Source organism: Meleagris gallopavo, chromosome 4 (genome assembly GCF_000146605.3).
Source record: "Meleagris gallopavo isolate NT-WF06-2002-E0010 breed Aviagen turkey brand Nicholas breeding stock chromosome 4, Turkey_5.1, whole genome shotgun sequence".
NCBI classification, from domain to species: Eukaryota; Metazoa; Chordata; class Aves; order Galliformes; family Phasianidae; genus Meleagris; species Meleagris gallopavo.
In genome coordinates, this window is record NC_015014.2 from 22,681,451 (window position 1) to 22,698,439 (window position 16,989).

At 34.3% G+C, this 16,989-nt stretch overlaps 1 protein-coding gene across 1 annotated transcript in view; it reads right to left on the reverse strand.

Annotated features, from left to right (window-relative positions):
• Positions 1-16,989, reverse strand: part of GPM6A (glycoprotein M6A) — an 86,180-nt gene that overhangs the window by 16,487 nt on the left and 52,704 nt on the right. Inside the window, exon 6 of the mRNA XM_031553263.1 lies at positions 4,994-5,150. Within this exon, the coding sequence (XP_031409123.1) occupies positions 4,994-5,150 (157 nt within the window). The remainder of the gene's footprint in view (positions 1-4,993; positions 5,151-16,989) is intronic.

The following is a 16,989-nucleotide window of genomic DNA, read 5'->3' on the forward strand; positions in this document are numbered from 1 at the left end:
AGAAGAACTTCATTTTTTCCTTCCTGCCAGCTTTGACTGAGGAGCCAGTGGTCAGTTATGTAGCTCCAATTTTTGTCATAATACTCAAAGGACTGGGAAAAGATAGATAAATTTCCTTCGTTTCACAGAATAACTGAAATGCAAAAAAATCATGTTAAATCATGGTAATTAACAGTTATCCCTGGAAGATGCTATTATTGACATCTGTGAGGCAAGCTTTGTGATCTGGACATGAAAAAAATTTCTGATCTAGTGGAAGTAAAAACCAAAAAGTTAACCTTGCTCAACAAGTTATTTCTTTCTGGCAACAGGAAATGTTACAAATTCCTTTTATAATGGGGTGAAAATGCAAATATATTTGTTTGAAAACCATAGGTGAAGGACTAAAGTATTTTTAAAAATAATTTTTCTATGCTATGACAATCTACCCTCTGCTGCAGACAGCTTGTAAGAAATGCTTAAGGAGCCTGTTCACTGCAGGAATTAAATTCAGAACTTAGTCTCCAGAGATTCAAAGGGATCATTCTGCTTTGAAATAGCATTCCGCTATGTGACAAGCCAAAGATTTGTGAAATAGCAGTACAACATCTTAAAGAGGTAGCACAGTTTGTTCTTTACTACTCTGTGCATTGTATTGATAGTGATGATGTGGTTCTCTGGTCATGTCAATTGTCTCTGTAAGAAGGCAAACATACAAAACAAAGTGGAATTGATGGAGAAATTCATTTAACTAGATAATAGTTTCAGCAAAACAGATATTTAATGTAGCAGTTAAATTCTTGCACCAAGTTCTTGCTCTGTGGCTAGTAATACCTTCCTGCCAGATTTTACAAGCTTTTCATAGGCAACAAGGGCTGTCTTGAATCATGATGCATCAAAGTAATCAAGCCACTAACCCTTTTCGAAGGCTTTTATGATAAAATCTGTTTCACAGATCAGCATCAGGAAGCAGAGATTTCATTGTACATTCTAAAATAACACATATATGGCAGAACAGCTTTTGTGACAGTCACAGCTGGGTAAAATCCTGTTTCTATTGAAAATATTACCAAACTCTTCTGTTTTAATAAGATCAAGATTTCAGTTACTGCTTTCTTTTTAAAACGTATGGATACTGGTCCCATGAAAAGCACTTTGATTGACTTTCTAATACTGTTCTTATTTTAGTTTTGTTATAAATATTTTAGTACTTTTAAAACAACATTTTATGACTGTCACCGTGGAGACAGACACTGCAAAATCATGTTTAGAAGTTCTGTTACTACAAAAAGATGAATTGAAATGGAAATAGTGAACTCCAACCGTTACTCTAGTCATTTTATTGCATGAAGAAATTTCTGCTACCTATTATATATATACATATGGGAATATAGCAATAAATTCAGAAGTGCCTGAAAATATACTTAACTCTTAAAAAGCTTATGGTGCCATGTGATTTCATCTGTTTCAAACCACTCATATTCTTGTTTTATATGAACTCCCTGACATAAGCTTTACCACAGAGTTATGAAAAGAAGTACATTTTGCACTGTTTGTATCTAATTTACATTTATTATCTACTGTGACACATACTTAATATTTTGTTTTTATTTTCAGGTTGACAAGCTAAGGCATTCCTTCCAAAATTCTTCCCAGACTCAGAAATTATCATCTGCAGTTTTCTTTTGATGGCAACTCAGTAGCATGAACAGGAAGATCTCAACTTCTTCCTAAAATGTTCTATCTCTATAACATCACATTAGAATTGGACTACCTATAGATTTTATTTCATTGCTAATATAACCTCACCATACAGATATCTTTAAACTAACTGATATATCAGTGCTTAAGTGGTCACAAATCATCCTTTGTCATCCTAGGCATCCTCATTTTCTCTTCTTACACCCAGTTTGAAAGATAAACATAATAAAAGAAGGACATTTATAAGTAGATCACAACCAAAGGGACTCTCCTCTTGCATTCTTGGATCTGTTCTAACTAGCATCTCCTACATTCATACCTCATGCCCCATTCCTGGACAGAAGTAAATGATGAAACATACATTTTTCAACCTCTCTTGTTTTACAAACAACACTGCTGGAAGAAAGAGTCTGATGTTCATACATTACTACTAAATTTGCTACAAATCAAAGAAAACACACACTTGTAAAGACTTTTCTGCTAGGTCTAGAATATTACACTCACTACTCCTAGCACTAACTTGTTGGTCTTTATTATTGCCTCTACAAAACATGTTCGTCCTCTCTCTCTCTCTCTCTGACATGTTATATTCCTAGGCACAGCTCCAAGACTCTTGTTGAAACATGGATACATTTCATGCTATGTTATTACTGTTCTGTGGTTAATTCTTCTTGGCTGGCATTCAAGTCAACTGCTTCAAGAGAAAAAGAAAGCCAATAATATTACAATATTGGTCCAAATTTCTCTTAATAGCAGGACAGACTGTAACAGTCAAAATAACTTCTCAAGTTTGCCTAATTGTGATTCATTTACATACTAAATACTAACCAAGGAGACATTCTCTATATTCTTAAAAACTGTTACCAGAGAATGATGAAATCCTTGAAATTTAAACTTTTGAAGCATTTGTTTTAAGGAACTGTTTTTTTTTGTTTTGTTTTGTTTTTGTTTTTTATTTTTAACATTTAACTTTTATGGATAGTTTAAATGGATGAAAAACTCATCTTGCTAAAATTAAAAGCAATGATCATCATTACTGTTCTCTTTTCATTTAAATGTGTATTTTTCTAAAATTCCGTTAGATGTGCCTTTCAAGGCTGATATTCTATATGTGATCTGACAAACTGAAATATAGTTACGAGCCTATAAAACAACCGTTTAACTTTCTGATTTACTGTGAATTAATTTATTGGCAGCGGTAGGGGAGGAGATTTTCACAGCTGCATTACAAATACACTATAAAGATTAATTAACCAATTTTTTGAAATTAAATAGAAAAATTAAAAAAAAAATTGAAATTTTGAAATCCACTAACTATGAGACACTCAGTTTGAAGAATATGTCTTTATAATGACAGATGAATAGGTTTTCCCTGAAGATTTTTAAGTTTATCTGATACCTTCTTGTAAACCAACCATACTCCATATTTTATTTCTGAATTTTGTTTATGATGTTGCTGGTTTCGTAGCATTAGGCTGCATAACACCTTTGACATTCAGTATTCCACATGTTTTTAAGCAAGACAAAAGTCTTTAAATCTTATCTGGTATTTAACACTAACAGAATTTTCCATCTAATTTTAAAGTCTTCCAGATAGGATTGTTTTAAATTAATTTATTTTTTCTAACACACTGATGTTTTCAAAATATCTCTTTCTCATTGTCCATTTGAAATTTGGAAGTTCTTTGCCTCAAAATGCATATACTTACTCTCAAAATTTTCCTCCTCCCTTTCTATTTCTTTTCAGTGATGTTTGCAAAACACATAAACTTGAGTCTGAATCAAGAGATATGGATTTTCAGTGAAAATTAGTGATTTGGCCATTAACCATATGGTAGATTCTAAACATGTGACCATTCAGACTTCTGAGAAGTATTACCTTCTACGTACTATGTACAACTGGCCAAACTTGCTAAGATTTCTTTGCTAGTTTCTAGGTCATTTGGAACAATAATTCTATGAATTATGCAATCTGAAAGGTCAGAGCACCATATGAAGCTCATCTTGATCACTTTTCTTGTCAGTAGATAAACCGTTTAAGGTATTTACCATTTAGCATGTATCAGGACAGGAATTTTGTTAAATGCTTTCTGTATGGAACATTGGATTAAGGCAGTTTAGACTCACAAATACATCTTCTTTCTGGAACAAAAGGTTCTCTAACATGAAGGGGCAATAGTATTTGGGTTCCTCAGATTCTATTCAACCAGAAGAACTGAGACCTCTGTTTCTCAGCTCAGCGTTTTGTCACCTGAAAATCCACGTATGGTATCTGACTTTGAGAAATGAGTTTCATTTCTAGCATTTAGATAAGATGCACCTGTTTGGGTGGGAAAGCCACCTGAGTCTGCACTGAACTCTGTTCCTTTTACACAAAGAATCAAATGCCATCATGATGCAGTTTTGCTGCCTCTGAAATAACTGCTTCGGTAAGGACAAGATGAAATGATAAGTCCACACCCCTCAGATGTATTTTTTTCAAGGCATTTGTGAAGCTTTCATGATTTTCCTTGCAAAATAATAATAATAATAATAATAATAATAAATTGGTAGATGCTTTGGACATTTCAAGTTTTACTTTAAGAACTTGGGAATCATGAATAAAATAGAACATAGGTATTCAGGTAACCAATACAATTTTCAAAGGCAGAAAAACCCCTTTCACTCAGTAAAATACAAGGTTCCTTAGCACTAAATACACAGAAGATAATATTAATGACTTTAAAACTATTCACAGCCAAAGTGCTAAGATCGCAAAATGAGTTTTGATCCCAGCCCCAAAAAGTCAGGAATTTCACTATGAGAAACCTCTGATTAAATCCCTGTATAAATCAGAATTCTCTTAATCTATCTTTTCCAGTGTAATAAGTGAATTGACTCTTCAAACCAGAAATAATGTAGGAATAAATAATGGGCTGTTTCTCATTTAAAAATGAAACAAAACAAAACCTGATGAGAGAACTCATCTTGTCCCAAAACTGGAACGGGTAAGATTTCTAAGCACATGTGAAAATAGTAAGAAAAGTATTTCTTGCCTAGTGCAGCTGAAGGCGTTATAATCTTTTGGTCTTTTTGGTCAAAGAACTTATTTTGCTGAGACAATAAGCTTTCCCATTCAGATGGTAGAATTACTTTCTTCCTAGTTATTTTGTGATTAACTGACATGGAGAACATTTTGAATAGTCTATTATACTTTGCTGGGATTTTTAATCATTGAAGTATCAGAAAATATTAAAGAAAAAAATAATAAAAACATCACAATGCATTACAAACATACAAATTGTACTAAAACTACAAAATCTTATCTGCTTACCCAGGCACTGACACATCTGCCACAAGTGGTGATTTTGAAATCCCCATAGAGATCTTTGATGGCACCAGTTGTAAAGAATCCCTCCACCATCAGCAAAATGCCATATACAAAGAATGCAGCTGCTACACCATATATCACGTACTTGAAGATGTCAATCCTGTATGGGAAGAACAAAAGTTACTTATCCGCATAACTATTTAAAGCTGATTCTGAAATTTCATGGTGAGATAATTAGATTCAGCATCAAAGTTTCTACTCTGGAGTTAGCTTAAGTGTTGATATACTATAACAGCTGAAGCTGAATACAAGAGTGAACTTTTGAATAAAACAGCATCAATATAAAAATATTGGGCCATTTAATTGAAAGAAAAACTAAACATTGATTTGTGCAGGTAAGAGAGCTCAATATGTCAGAAAAATTTGAAAATCACATCAAATTCATTTCATTTTTCATCTAGATTAAATGGCAAAGAAAAAACAGAAAAAGGTTACACATCCCCTGAGTAACACATTGCACCTAACACTGAGGTTTCACTTCATTAGAGATGAGGTATTTTGTTATAATCTTCAATAAATCTATATATGCAGGTAGTTCTCAAGTTGCAATATCAGTCACTGTTATCATCTCCTCATTATTATTTTTCTGCTTATTCTTCAATGATCAAAGTGTCTGACACATAACAGCAAAATCTTCAGAAGAGGTCTCTAGCTTAAAACCAGAAAGATATGCTTCTCAAACAAAAGCAACAAAGACAGATCATCCAGAGATTTTCTATAGTAGAGTTTAAAAGCATCATTTTATAAACCCAAAAGTCAAGAAATCAAACAATGGTTTGCAGTGTAACATGCAGACCCCAGAAGACTGAAGTGATTAAAAAGATTCAATGGGCTGTGCTGTGGTTGGCCTGCCCAGCACTCTCTGCAAACTCAATAGTGCTGGCAAGGAGATACTGTCTCCTAAATGTTTTCAGAAGAAGCTAATGTGTAGGTTTCAGGTGTTAGTAAGTTCCACCCTCAGGACACCAATGTTGGTACCTCTATTATTATGAAAAGGAATATTTAATAACATTTCTTTAGGTTCACACTTTTAATTGTCACCCAAAAATGAACTCTCAATTCACAGTTGACAATAACAAGGCTCAACAGCCCATTAACATATCTTTGAATTTGAATTTTTTGCAAGAGACTCAAAGTCAGATTCAAATTTACAGCTGATGTTTAAGATGTACCAGTGTGTCAACAGCATCACTGAATTTATTTTAAGCTTGCATTATTCTCATAAAAATTCAGCTAAACTTATGACCTAGCTGAGAGGGTGAGGGATGGAATGTGTAATAGATTAATGCAATAAGCATGTTGTAGCATTTTTCGCAGGGCAATGATGGAAGTGTCCTGGGAATGAAAATGAATATACTTTCTCTCTTACATCCAAATAACAAAGTCCTCTTTGTTTCTTTCCATATCACCCTTTATTTCATAGCCAAGCGAAAAATAATGCAAATTGAAACTTGTATGGAAGAGATACACAAACTGTTCACAATGGTAAAATAAATCTAGCACTGTATACAATATTAGGTAGTGCAAAAAGGACATTTATTTTAATAGATATAATAACTGATTATCTTGTAAAAATCACATCTTCCTAATTTTGTAGTAATTCACTCAGCATAACACTGTTTTAACAGGAAAATGATCTTTTGAGCCTATCTTGCCATTAGTGATAAAAATAAACGTATTATAGGCAACAGACAACTTTGTGATCATGCCATAGGATACACTGCCCCTCCTACATTATACACCTTATAAAGCACAAGCTCTGCCAGTGGCTGAAGTGTGGGAGTTATATCAACAGCAGCTCCTCACAGACCTCAGTGTGCTCAGTGCTGTAGAAATTAGAAGCTATCATTGCCCCGAAGGGATTAAGGCTTTTGGAAAGTCCAGAGACTATTACAGCCCTTGCAACAGCTCTTTAAACCATCTGTGCTGAGCCTCCCACTGAGCTGCTCATATCAAGTAGGGTACCAACTCTGTTTTTTCCTCAGCCTTATGTGTAACCAAAGGAATAGCTTTCATTAATCTTTTTACAAGGAAAATATAAAGAGATAAACTCCAACCAAATATATAATATATATTCATATAATATATATACTAACTAATATATATTCATATAATATATATATATATATATACTAACCAAATATATATTCCTCATACGCTCCCATCACACACTAAGAAGAAAAATTTCTGCTAGACTGGCTACATGAAATGAAACAGGCAGACTTAATGCAAGGAGAATGGATCTTGCATAATGCAAAGAGTAAGAAGCAAAAATAGTGAAACAATTTCACTACCTTTTAGGATATCAGAGAGAATTGTATTGCAATATATCTACTAAGTACACTATATTTAAAGAAGATATATTACAATCATTGCCTTTTAATCGCATGTAGTTTTGAAGATATTATTGGCATTATTCTACAGCATCTATAAATTTCACATAAACTTTGATCTTCCAATGAAATTATAATAGATAATAAAATATAGGCCTTGTAAAACAGAGATTGACATTCTCTAAAAATAAAATTTAATTCTCCGTGAATGAACTCAGAGAGATTAATTGCCATCTGTGTTTCAGTAAAGTCTCAAATGCTGCAGACAGAGCACCAGAGCAGCCAGGGAGGTAACTGAATAGCAGAAGGAGCAATGAACAGGAGCCAATGGACAAGGGGGACAAGGGCACAGCAGAAGGACAAACAGGGCTCACACTTGTGCAGGCTGGAGTGGGTGGAAAGAGATGCCTAAGCAGCAAAGGAAGCAGAGAGAAAATTAAAGAGGTAAATTCCGTACCTCTGATGGGACTGGAAAGATATACATTAGGTGAAAACTGAGGCTACTCCAAATGGGAGGAACAATAAGAAGTCTTAAATAGTTATTCACTAAATGCAGGAGTCCTGAGGACATTACATAACGATACATTCACAGTCATGAAACATTTCTGCTAAAAGATAGCGAATTAAGATTACAAATTCAAACTGATAGTGCCGTCTTCACATATTAATGTAGGTTGCTGGATCGAATAAGCTGTTGAATTATGTAAACACAACTTAATAATGAAAAGCATCCTGAAATTAGAAGTTTTCATTATTATTATTATTAACAGAATAATCTAAAATGTATTTCACATATTGTCTGTGTCTGGAAGAGGCTGTTGTAGGGTCCAGACCCGAGGTACTCATTACACTGTATTCTGAAATACTAACAAATACAAACACGACATCTTTCAATTTGTAATTTAAATCAAGTTGATCTTTCATTTACTTGTCTACTGCTGGGACACTAATCATTCCGTATTAAGCATACTTTCTAATTCATTAATCTGAATCTGGATTCTATCCAACCATATGAATGTTAAAATAGCTGTAGTGAAAACACTTTCTTTCACTAGCTGAAGCTGCTGATGGAAGCCATCAGTGCTAACATCTTAACAGGCTGTAGCTGAGTACAAAGTAGACTATCCCAGCAGACAAGTCAGAGGTGAGTGAAAATATTCTCTTTGAGTGAGATGAAAGTTGTAGATTCCCTGCTGTGCATTTTTGTGGTGCTTTGCAAATAGAAGGATAGAAAAAAAAAATCAACAAGCAATAAGATTAATTGCTGGATGATCATGTCTATTCATAGCACAGTTTGGGGAAGAGTGTTTTAATAAAATAGCTATTAATTTTCTTTGACACTCTTTCAGACAATTGGACTGGTAACTATTTCATCCTGTTTTGAATGTATTTCAATATTCAAAATTAGCTTCTGCTAAATACTGTTTCTTAAAGTAACAATGCTTTGAGCTTGAAGATCTCCTTGTTTCATTGGAGTAAATCAGTATTGCTCTAAGATAATAACGTATTTACTACACAAACAGATAAACCAAAAAGAACTTTTACCTTTGACCTTTTATCTATTCCAAAAAGGAATTACAAACTGTAGGAACTCTGAGATATGTAAACTTTATTAGTCTAATAACAGTAATCTTTCTACTTTCAGTGCTGAAGATTGACATTTACCTAAGACATACCAACATACACATTTCTATCAAAATTAATATTCTTTTGGAACAATCAACATATTATCTAGGAATATTTTTATTTAACTCCATTAAAATATGACTGCATTACAGACAATTATTTGCAATTAGCAGCAACAGCAACCAAAATAATAACAACAAAAATATTGTTTTCCCTGTGACATGTTATTGTCATGTTTCCCAGAAAACTTTTCTATCTGGACAATGTGTACTTTTCATGCTGAACATATCATAGAGGTTTGGGTTGGTCTAATCCACCAGTATACCAGATATTTGTATGGAAGCAGTTTTTCAGCCCTTATATTTCTACTTCAAAGTTCTCTTCCTGACTTTATAACATAACTTCTCCAAATACAGATAATGTCATTTGGATACGACAGGTGTTGAATAGCAGATAATTGCCATCAATCCACACCCATATTTCTCAGTGTGCAAGTAAATTCAGGCAATTATAGCTATACCCAAGAGTAAAAATAACAATATTAAAAGTAAAAGATAAATTCAAAGATAAATACAACACCAACACTATCAAATACAAAGCTAGTTAGATTATCACAGTAAAAATTCTCATTTACAATTATAATTTCTTTATGACTAGCATAGAATAATGAATGTAATCATCACCACTGGTTAAGATCAGCTTTGCTGTTTTCTTTTTCTCTTCATATTTTGCTTTCTTATCACAAGGAAATAATCAATGGTAAATGCCTTTATGATGATTCGTTCACCCCCTGAGAGACAGATCCTCAGAGGTTGCTAAGAGACTGAGAAAGCTTTTTGCTCTCTCAAGCTATCTCAACATCTCAGAAACAGTTTTGCAGTGTTTGATTTGTGGTTGTTTTTTGTTGTTGTTGTTTGTTTGTTTTAGATAAACAACGTATAGAGAGCTATTTGTAAGCAAGAAGTTTTGTACGGGATTTGCAGAAGTCATGTCCCAGGGAAGTTTTGAAAAGTGCTTAGCCTCTCCTGCACACCAGCTGGGAACAATTTATTGAGGTAAGTTCATGATGCTATTCACTTAAATGGTTTGAGGAAAGAGGTTTTGGTGCTAAGCACAGGGGTGTCGTTAAGAAAGAGGGGAGAGACAAGCAGGGACAAACTTCAGAAGGAAAAGATACAGCCAGCAGGGAAAAAGGGGGATTAACAATTGTACACAGCAAAGTGAGTAAAAAACTCTAGGTAACACAATACTTGAGGTGAAAAGAGACTAAAATATTCTCAATATAGAGAAAAGAAAAATGAGACCAGAAAAAATGTCAGCATAGCTCCATAGGGGATTTTTCAGAGATTAATTTAATACAGAATCTAAACTTCTAAAACACAGGTGGGAAATAAACATATCAGAGTACAGAGTGTTCAATTAAAGTTTGTGGGAAAATGATAAATGGAGAAAGAATGAAAAATATATGAATGATAAGAACAATGAAGGCCCAAAGGTTGGTTTTTTTTTTTTTTGTTAAATCGTAAAAGAAATGTACTACAAATGAAAACAGTTGACAGAGCCATACTCTGGCTCTGTATTTCTGAAATAAGTTGTGTAAATAAGCATACAAACATTTGCTTCATACTGAAGTCAGACTGCTGGGATTATACAATGAAAAGATTACTGTATTATAGGATGCAAGATGTTGTATTCTGCATTTTGTTCTTTTACTCTCAGCAGCAGATAATATCACATATGTTCCCACTATTTTTAACAGATTCTTTTGTGGTATACAACTATATAAAAATGCAGAATTCTAACTTAAGTCAATCTCCTTTAAAACTGTGATGGTTGCATCCTTCCCAGGCACAGGACAGTTGAGCTGAGATTATGGAGCATTTCTAAAACCAGCAGAGAATTCACAATCTAATGGAATAGTAAAGTATTGCACAAACACTAGAGTTTGTGCAATAGCAGCAAAAACAAACACTCTTGGAATAGGAAAGTGTATTTAAGAATATCCACTATTATGTGGATTAGGTGGTCTCTCAATGCTATTTCTGATAAACTAGGCTTGTTCCGTCTTCCCTCCGGAAAAACTGCTTTCTTGAAAATATTTTTTTAAATAATAATTACAGAAGAAATCTTCAACCCTCTTTGCCTATAGAAGACCAAAAATAGATTGGAATTAGTGCACAGCAGAGTTCAGATGTCCAGCAGAATTACATGATAGTGTTGTGCACTGTGGGTAACTGAATTTCCAGTCAGCTTTCAATAGGAATATGTATTATAATGATGTAGTGCAAAAGCCTACCGCAGAATTATTATTTCATTACTATAAATGTAAACTTGGAGTTGCACATAGTTAATAGTAATAGCATAAAGACTATGCCATTACTTGATACTAAAACTCCAGATTGGGATTGGTAATAGTTAATTCTATCCTCTTCAGACATTCTGTTTAAAGACCGGTTATCTTAGATTCACATAGCACATGAAAAGTATTTAGAGATATGTACATTACATAGGAATATATGTTTTCCATTTCACATGCTTAAACTGTGTAAACTAAACTAGGATGGGAAAAAAAAAAATCAGATGAAAATGAACTGCCTGCTGAAAAAGGCACACAGTGATTACAGACAATCTAAAATTCCACATAACTAAGAAAGAAAGCTGATTCATATATATTAAATAATATATTTGCCTGCCTAAAAGTAATGGACTGTATTTGCACAAAGACTAGATATTATTTACATAAGACCATTCTGCTGACATTCATATGTGCTCACGAACTTATTAGTCTACTTCATGAAATGAACACATTTTTACTGGTACCTCCCCAGTCTTTGAACTATTGTTTCTAAACATATTATGAAACAGAATTGCATAAGCTTGCAATTGATAATCCTGACAGAGCCTTACAACTTTCATTTCCGATAGTATGGAGTGTTTAAACGTTCACATTTGTAGAAAAACAGACTTCTGTAAAAGAATGAACACATACAGTACTATTGTATACCAGGTAGATGACTAAAACAGAAATATCACATGATCTAATTCAAATATTTATAAATATTGTATTTCATATCAGTTAGCCTTTACTACAAATATTGTAATACCTTTCACAGAATGCCATTAATATTAATGCAATATTAATAATAAAAAGGCTATTTTTAGTTGTACCAATATTTAACTTTTGATAACTGCAAAATCAACACAAATGAAGAAAAACAAAAGATCAGAATAACATCCATTCATTTACCTTCCTAAACTCTGTTTTCAAACAGTATGAGAACATGGTAGGGGGATATAAAAGCTTCTTTGAATGTTCTTCTTTTTCTTCAAATCAAAGCAGCTGCACAAACACATCTTTTATTAAATAATACCCTTTTAATGAATCATGAATACATTCCAACTGACAGGAAGGTTATCAGCAAGCATCAAACCCGGATGCTTCAGAATACAAACCAGAGGCTTTAGTATTTTTAAAAGAATTTTTTATCTGTAAGATGGATTCCGTGGAGCATCCACAGCGCATACAATACCAAGGATAGTAACAGTGGATTTACGAATAGTAATTTCATTTAGTTAACTACTTGTTGTCACAGCTTTAAAATGAAGTGAATTTGCCACGACCTGAAGTAGCACTAACTATAGTAGGAAAAGGTTATCATTTCTACCAGGAAGGTTTCTTCATTTTCTACTCTAAGAGCTTAATTCCCTTGTTTCATGGCCTATGTTTCGCGAATATGTGACAGATGGTACTAACTGGCCTTGCACAGTGAAAAAAGAACTGTGAAAATATGCTGTTGGGAAATACACCAAATGTACCTTGTGCTGTTGATTGCCTAAAGACTGGCTTCTAAAATTTGCTCCAACCATCAGAAAAATGTAACAATGGAGTTCAAAAAATATATGTTTGACAATTGTCCACCAATTTCTCCTGACTTTGGAATCTTGTCTAAGTCAGTGATATAGTGAACCAAGTACCCATTGCTTTGTAGATATACTGTCCACTGCAGGTTATTAAGTTATTAGAGTAACAACTGAATACCATACCTACCTGAAGTACGTTATTCAGTCTCAGTGAAGTCTGCAGAACTGTTAACTGACAAAGTATGCAACATAAACCATTGACCTCTTATGGTTAGAATACTATAAAAGCAATTTTCAGGATAAATTAAGCCATCTTATATACATAATATTTTTTATATATATATATATATTTTTTTTTTTTTCTGAGAATCTCTTCGAATCACAAGAAACTAAAATAGTCACTCCATATCAGTTTGAAGGAATTCACACCCCAAACACAGCTTAGAACAGAGCTTAGATATCTGTTTTGCCCACAACACCCTGAAGTAGCTTAAGCCAGGCTGCAAGCCAGTACTTCAGAGACAAAAGTTCTCTTAATAAAATCTTTATTGATTTTTAGAACATAATGTTTTTAGAACCTATTGTTTTTAGCACATTATAGGCAAAGATTGCTTGTTTGTTTTCCAAATAAGCAATCAAAAGATCATGCATTACCGTAACTCGTTGCTCTAAAAGCACTATCTCCACCCCACCCAATGTCTCTGCAGGATGTCTCAAAGGTCTAAGAAGTATTGACAGTGATGTTCCATATTTCAACTTGGAAACAAAGTCACAAATTTGAGGAAATTAATTTCACTGTCTCACATTTAAGGAATTTTAAAACAAGTTGCAAAACTCATACTCATTTATTTTTTTTTCCAAATTGTGAATATTTACTACTTATTAATATTGGCTGAACCCTCAAGGGCAGATCACTCAGAGGGAACTTGAGACACTCATTGTAGATCATTAATGAATTCGGGCCTCCCTACGCATCAGAGTGCTGTGTAGGATGTGGGCCACGGGGCTGGTAAGGCTAAACCTCATGGCCAGGGCAGCTGGGGCATCCCCAGGCCCATAACTGTGATAGATAAGGACTGACTGAATTGAGCAGGGTGTGGGAGGTCCCAGAGGAGGCCTTGTGAGGACAGTAATGGATGGCAGTCCCTCACGGCTCTGATATAAAAATTTTTCTGCTGCTGCTGTGATGTGGACATTTCTGAATGGCTTTGTTGGATTTAGGTACTTTGGGTTTCATTTTCAGGAACATAAAGGGTGCTTCAGACCTCCTTTGTTTATTCTTTGGAGAGAAGTTGCATTCTCTATAGGGGCTTACTCCTTTTAAATTGCAATGAGTAACTATAAAGAATGCCTTGTGAACTGTGTTATTTGAGCTCAGAACAAATGCAGTAGTTCTAAGTGTGGCTAAGAAAGCCTTTGTCTCTCACCACCTGCATAAGTAGTTCTAGGATATGAATTGAATTTTATATTGAATAGCATTCAAAATCCAGCAGGCTAATAAAAATATAGATAGCAATCATAGATGTGATGAAACAGAACACACTTCATTCCACTGGGACATTACCCGCACACATTCATCACCAAGGGACAGACTCCAGGGCAGCTTCAGAGTAGCAGAAACTTTAAGAGCCAAAATATCTTAAATAGTCCAGCAGTAATTTAGCAGAACACCCCGCTGTATCTTTTCATTCTTATTATTTGAAATCAGAAAAATAAACAACTGTGTTAGATGTCCATTTTGGCATACACAGTTTTAAGAATGTAGAAACTACACTGCTTGTTCTAATTACACATTTTTTTCTCTGCTTTTTGGTCTTTCAAAGGAATATAATTACCATAGAACTTTTGTATTGCCAACTGTAACTCAATCAATAATTATGACAAAACATCAAGAACTGTTTCAGCATACAAGATTATTTTAAAAGTTAGAGTACTATCCCTTTTAGAATGTGGAAAATTGATATGCCAACATCTTTGAGAATCACACAGTTTATCCACTTTAAACAACTTTAAGACATAATTTCAGAGATATCTCTCACTATTCAATGAACAGAACTTTTGACCCTAATAGGTCTTCCAAGGAAATAATTAGCTTTAGGATGTATTTAAGTAAATGAACAGATGAAAAAAAAATAATAATCTCATTTGCAGTTCCTTAGTCATTTCAGTGAATTGTCTGCATTTGAACAATGAGGCTTCCTGACTGATATATTTTCACTTAAGAATTTGACAGAGGGAAGCTGGAAAATTTGCCATGAAGAGAAAGCACTGACTTGTGGCTGTTCCACACTAATGGCTTCCTTAGGGACTAATAAAGTAAGTTAGAGCCTAATAAAAAGACTGACCTTTTATTTAGTATAACAATGAACCTTAGCTGCCAAGTTAAGTCAGACCCATTATTCTAAGTGACAAGACAAAAAGCTCAAAGCAGAAGTCACATACTTCCCATGAACCTAATATATTATCATACAAGAACATTTAAATTTCTCAGTCCTAAGGAGAATAAATTTTTATGCAGTGAAGCAAGACATACTTATTTGGTAAATTCTCCCTTCTGACTAATTTCAGAAACAAAACTGCTAACATTCTGACAAGTTCTGGGGAGGATGTTGATGATACAGCACCACACAAGATTTCAGATTCATGAAACACATGAAATGTTGTGAAAATAGTGGCACCAAGTCAGATTGCACAATTTTCTAGTTCAATTTCGTATCTCAAAAAATAGATGTAAAAGACTAAGAACACAGAAGTCAGTAGTTCAACTTCCAATGCTCCTCCAGCCTTTGGGACTTCCTAGGCTGGATAAGTCTGCTACTTAATTGAAAAAAACATCACTGGTAGTGCCTTTTGAATCTGACACCTACTAGTTTCCTCTGATACCATCTCTTCCTCCATAGTGGAAGAGAGAAACAGTTTATCCTTACATACACTGTGAATCATAGAATCATTAAAGTTGGAAAAGACCTCTAAGACAGTCTACTCCAACTCTCAACCCATGTCCACTAAACCACGTTCCTAAGCGCCACACCTAAGTGCCACTTTCTGAAAGTCTCCAGGGACTGTGACTTCATCGCTCGCTGGGAAGCTTGTTCCAATACCTCATCACTCTTTCCAAGAAATTTTTTCTATTCTCCAACCTGAACATTCTGTGGCACAACTTAAGGCCATTACCTTTCATCCTCTGTTACCCGGGAAAAGAGGCTGATCTCCTCCTCATTATGACTGCCTTTAAGGGAGTTTGCAGAGAGTAATAAGTTCTTTCCCAAGCCTCCTCTTCTCCAGACTGAACAATCCCAGTTCCTTCAGCTGCTACTTATAAGACCTGTGCTCCAGATCCTTCACAGCCCCTCTTTGGACATGCTAGAGGGCTTTAATGTCCATCTTGCAGTGAGAGGCCCAAAACTAAACACACTACTCTTGTACTGTTATTTCTAATTCAAGCCAGGATATCATTAGTCTACTCGGCCACCTAGGCATATGGCTGGCTCCTGGTCAGCTGGTTGCTGACTGATATCTCCAGATCCTTTTCCTCCATACAGCCACTCTATCCATAAACCTGTAGCAATGTGTGGTGCTGTCACTCAGTGCAATGGATGATCAAAACACTTCTTCAAAAAACATTTAGAAAGAAAAGGTTTAAAGAATTGTGGATAAGATTCTTCAGTTTCAGTTAGGAGTATGAGCTAGATAGGATTTTGGAATTCAAATATCCAAGATAAAAATATTATAAAGAGGGAACAAGATTATAAATTTTATTTATAATTTACTTCATTATTAAATATAGTTAATTTACTAAACTGAAGGAGACTCCTGACAAAAGTAGTATTGCAAACTTTTTACGAAGATTTTCTGGTAATAAGTTTTTCAGGAGTAGAGCATGACCCCTTCAAAATATGAATTCTAGGAAAACCAGGGAAAACATTTAACACTTCAAGAACTGAAGTTCTATAGAGCACTTCAGTTACTTCCTTACTGCATTTATTCAGAGAAGTAATCTGCTACATGTGACACACTCCTTCTGCATCTATTTGAACTGCAAAGAGGAAAATTTTACACATTTCAGTGAAGAAGTTTTCACAAGATGAAAACAAGCATATTGAAAAGGCCTAATAGTAT